General features: G+C 34.0%; 1 protein-coding gene across 1 annotated transcript; it reads left to right on the top strand.

Moving 5' to 3' along the window:
• Positions 1–363: 363 nt before the first annotated feature.
• On the top strand, positions 364–3,194 carry LOC114729431 (putative tRNA (cytidine(32)/guanosine(34)-2'-O)-methyltransferase). The gene is made up of 7 exons (XM_028916432.1): positions 364–390; positions 476–569; positions 956–1,005; positions 1,388–1,433; positions 2,333–2,445; positions 2,826–2,941; positions 3,143–3,194. Exons 1-7 carry the CDS (start codon positions 364–366, stop codon positions 3,192–3,194), a joined length of 498 nt encoding a protein of 165 aa, XP_028772265.1.
• Positions 3,195–4,872: the final 1,678 nt, after the last annotated feature.

Here is a 4,872-nt window from a genome sequence, read left to right as displayed (position 1 = left end):
GTTACACCGAGTTAAAGTCATAGGAACTGAGTTACAAATGAGTCAAAACTATACTAAGTAAAATATTACTTTTCCTATAAATAAATGTTCATCTGCCTCTATTTTTGTTTTTGTTCTCAAGCTGGCTGGACCTATTGATGAAGGGAGCTGCCTCCCCATTTCAAATGAACTGTACCTCACAATTCGCAAACGAGCTAAATGTTATCTCTCTTTCATCCTTTTGCTTTTTCATTTTTTATTTTATCAGACTAACTTTGATTGCCCTGAATGTTTGGCAGGTTCTTGGAACACTAACATTGATAGTATTCTTGGTGAAAGGAGGTCTTTTTAAATACAAAATTGAGAAGTCAGTAAATTAAAATCATGGGCAGGGCTTCAAGGGATAAGAGGGTATGGTTGATATCTTTCTCTGATTATGTCTCTTATTTTGTTGCTTCTCTATGTTCTGCTGGATGTTTTCCTCTTCTTTTTACAGGATATCTACTACCGGAAAGCACAAGAAGAAGGTTGGCGTGCTCGAAGTGCCTTTAAACTTCTTCAAATAGATAAGGAATGCAGCATATTTGAAGGTGCGTCCCTTGTTGGTGAAATTCAGAATATCCAGCCACAATAACCATTTTTAGCTTGCTTTTCTTAGCATTTTGGAGAAACAAATGAATTCATTGGCCTGATCAGAAGGATTGCCCTCTGTTTTGTATTTGAGGTTGAGAATGTGATTAGTGTTAGGCAGAATTAGAAATTAGGCTTCGGAAAATATCTTAACATGCTTGAGTCCACAACTTTTACTAGAAAGCTTGGGCTTTAGCGTCTTAAAATTATCTGGAAGGTTTAGTGAGTTTTGTAGTTCACAATTTAACGGCGCAGCATGAAACACTTGTGTGCATGCGTATCTGTACAGCTGTATCTATGTGCCCAAATTCTCTCTCTTGGCTTACAGTTACTATTTCTTTTGCAGGAGTGAAACGGGTGGTAGATTTGTGCGCTGCCCCTGGTAGGTGGGGTCAGGTACTAGTGATTAGAAATATTATAATGTCGAGTGTAAGAGAGATGCGGAGTAATACACAAGTAATGATCAATGCACTTCTGGTTTTCCTTTTCTCCTTTATGCTAAAAGAACACTATTGTTAGAGGGTGAACAAAGAATACAACAAAAAGAGCCAGATTTACTAGATCAGCATGCTAGTTTAAGGGAAAAAGCATTGGCTGATCTACAACAAATGATTTCCTGAATAATATTTGACATTATTAAGAATGCAAAACACACTCCATCTTGGAAATGAATTAAGTTATTGGTGCTAGAACATTGATGGAAGAATCTTGAGTTATTCTTCGTAACTCATATGGCTTTCATCTTAATCTTTGGATGATTCCTGGTTCCTTTATTCAGGTTTTGAGTCGTAAACTCTATCTCCCAGCAAAACTTGCACCTGATACAAACTAACTTTCTCGGAAAGTTCTTTGCTTTCTTCAGAATTTCCTTGATTTTAAGGTTTCTGTGCTTCAACTTAGAAATATGAGTTAATGCAAGTTAGATTGGTACCAAGAACTTTCTTGTTTGGATAGTGTTGGTTCTATAAATTAGCGCTTAAAAGCATTTCTGTTGAGATATGCCTCACTAGCAGACGTTAGTTTGTTGCTGATTTTTAGGAATTAGTTGCAATTTGAAAATAAATTATTAGAGTTTGATTCTGTCAAAGTTACTTCCTATTTTTTAGCCATGTATTTGCTGATTTAGTGGGTTGCTGTCAGTTGCTGATTCATAGGGATTTTAGCAGATTTTTATTATTTTATAGTCATGATTTAATGTCTTTAAATACTTATTTTACAGATTGAATAAAATACATCCTCAGAAATATTTTTCAGAGTTCTTTCTTCTCATTTTTGTTTTCGGTTTTCTTTCTAAAACCTTCAATTTCATTTTCCCATTGATGAGCTTTCGCATGATATTGTGACCGTTAATCTTTGCTTTTGATTGTTGAATACTGATACATTGTGCATTTATGTATATTTCTTCATAAGCTATGTACAATTATTTTTCATTTGCCTAAAAACTTAAATAATTTAAGATGCAGTCACAAAGTGGTTGTTTTTCTTACGATGTTAGGAGCCATTTGATTTAGATTTCATGAACAATTAGTTATTATGCAAATCTGATGTTTTGTCAGTGATCATTGAAAACTCATTGGCCACTTCGGAAGTTTTTAAACCGTGGACTGACATTGTTTATTTTCTTTATCATGAAATTTATCTTCAAAAACATCTATCGCTTATGTTTTGATTATCATTCATGTCATTCTGTCAAGACCATAAATTTCCTGCTACACTATGATATGCAGGGATGATGATCTTCCTCTTATAGTTGCTATCGATCCAGGGCCCGTGGCTCCACTTGAAGGTGTTATTCAGGTGCGGGGTGAATTAACTAATGTCCGTACAGCTGAAGTGGTATGTACAGCAGTAATATCTCAAATCTTCCATTTATGCCTTTAATTTTAGTAGGAAAAACTCGTTAATAATAGCCAGTCTGTATCATTGAATTTTACTGACAAGTTAATGTTTTGCTTATCCCTTTTCCTGTTAGATATAAATGATTTTCTTTTAGGGGTGGGCGGATAATGCATGATATCAAAGATTTTATGCTTCTGAGTCTGCTTGAGTTAGGATCCATTATTGAAGGATATGTTTAGATTATGAATTCATATGTTTAAATCATTTGTTTGCTATTATATATTTCTATCATAGAATTATATAGTCGTTGCTCCTGATTTGTATAAATGTCAAATACATACTTGCAACTCCCTTCTGCTGTTCTTTTCTTCTTGGAGATAAGAAAATCTGATGGTGGAAATGCAGTAAAGAAACAGAAGATAGTTATCAGATTGAAAGAAAGTCACTGCAATCCTGTGCAAAATGCAATTATGTACATTGTTGTAGTTTCTTGGTATGGTCACACAGGGTTATATGGATTTAGCCTGGTCTTTAAATGATCTTTTTATCTCATTTTCATCCTCTAGGAATTAGTTGGAACTTAAAAGTATAGAACTTGCTGTTTCAATGCTGCTTTTTGCTTACCAATATGATCTTCTCCAATTGGCTATTGTATCGAAGTATGATCAAGTGTCATTTGTCTTGTTTTCTTCAGGTCATTAGACACTGTGTTTGATTGTGCTCCTGATGGTAAAGGGCGTTCATGATTGTAACTTCATAATGTTTTGATGTATGATGTGTATAGTTATGTTCAGGCTACGAAACAAAGACTTGTTCCATTTTTTCATGCAGTCACAGGTCTTCATGACATGGATGAATTTGTTCAGTCTCAACTGATACTAGCAGTAAGTACCCAACGATTGCTGTGAACTTTTTTAATGTTCTTTGCCTCCCGCCCCCACCCTCCTACTTTTCGTCTACTGTCTTGATAGTTCCTCACAATTTGGAAATGAAAATATTATTGAAAGGGTGAATATATGCTGACCACTCAATTTTTATTCATTCTTCTATATTCTCTGGCAAGAAATGTGTGGAATGATGTTTTTACCTATCTGTTTTTCAATCAATAAACTGTAATTCTCGATAAGCATGTCCTTTTGGGTGGTGTATATAAATAACATCCCAAATATTTCTTCCTCATCTTGCCGGTAGTTTTATAGTCATGCTTGACAATCTTAGATTTTGGCTTGGGTTCGATCAAAATTTGTTTATATATTTATTTATTTTATCCATTTCGTCTGCTGTCTTGATAATTCATCACAAATTGAAAGTGAGAATCATATTTAAATGGTGCATGTATGCTGATGACTCAATTTTTATTCATTTCTGTTTATTCTCTTGCAAGGAAGGCATGTAATTATGCCTTGTTCTTTGTTTTCAATCTATGAACTTTTGTTCCTAAGAAGCACTTCCTTTTGGACAGTGCATATGAAATAAATCCCTAAATGATGTATTCCTCATCTTGCCAACAGTTTTATAATCATTCTTAACAATCTTGTTACATTTTGTAGAAGGTTAATGCTTATCGGACTACTTCTGGGAGGGTTTAACAATTGTTACTCATGTACTCAAGGAGGGAGGCAAGTCTATTGCAAAAATATTTAGAGGAAAAGACACAAGCCTCCTATACTGTCAGTTTTAATTTGATATTGACTTAATCGTGTTTTGCATTTATTTCTTCCAATCTAACCTATCTGGATAGTTTTTGTGACATCCATGTGAAGCTGACAATAGATGTTTTTCCGTCAGACTTATGATAGACATTGAGAAGTGAGAATGAAGAATAATAATATCTGGAAAGAGTATAAGCAGTCCAGTGACATGAAATTTGTGACTCTTGAAAGTTAGGTCGCCATGTTTTAGATATGCCGATTTCTGTAAAACTCACCAACATCAGTTCGATCAGATTCTTTAGGAAAATGATGAGCTGACTAGATGATAAATAATCAATATAGTTGTACTTTGTTAGAAATGGAAAAGCTTGGAGTTACTTTATTGAGAATCAGAAAAACCCACTAATAAAAGTGGATTGAATTTTTCAAAATGATTCCGTGACTAATGGAAATTCTTTGAAACGCTTAAAAGAACATACTCGATATCCATCTAATTAAGTCTACGCAAAAATCAAACGTTATAGATAAAAATAATATCAAAAGTCCTTCTATTGCTATTCAAAATGCAGAATTGCCCATCAAAAATTTTTCTCAAAACTCATGTTAAAAAATTTTCTCATTCTTATTATATGAGTCCGAGGGGTGTTGCCATATTCTGGGGAAAAATAAAAGGCTCTTTAAAACAAATAAACAAATGCTGTAATTGGTTGACAATGATATATTAAAATTGTAAAAAGACAACGCTGGAACAGAGCGACTTCGTGCAGGGAAG

The sequence above is a fragment of the Neltuma alba genome, unplaced genomic scaffold (assembly GCF_004799145.2).
Source record: "Neltuma alba isolate B1F8T4 unplaced genomic scaffold, ASM479914v2 tig00012634_pilon, whole genome shotgun sequence".
Taxonomy (NCBI): domain Eukaryota; kingdom Viridiplantae; phylum Streptophyta; class Magnoliopsida; order Fabales; family Fabaceae; genus Neltuma; species Neltuma alba.
The sequence above is the reverse complement of the archived record's forward strand: the minus strand, read 5'-3'. Positions and strand labels throughout refer to the sequence as shown.

Coding starts and splice junctions, on each gene's coding strand:
- LOC114729431 (XM_028916432.1), top strand. CDS start 364: ATGGGCAGGGCTTCAAGGGATAAGAGG. Junction 1,006..1,387: donor CCCCTGGTAGGTGGGGTCAG/GTACTAGTGATT, acceptor TCCTTTATTCAG/GTTTTGAGTCGTAAACTCTA. Junction 2,446..2,825: donor ATGTCCGTACAGCTGAAGTG/GTATGTACAGCA, acceptor TTCTTCTTGGAG/ATAAGAAAATCTGATGGTGG.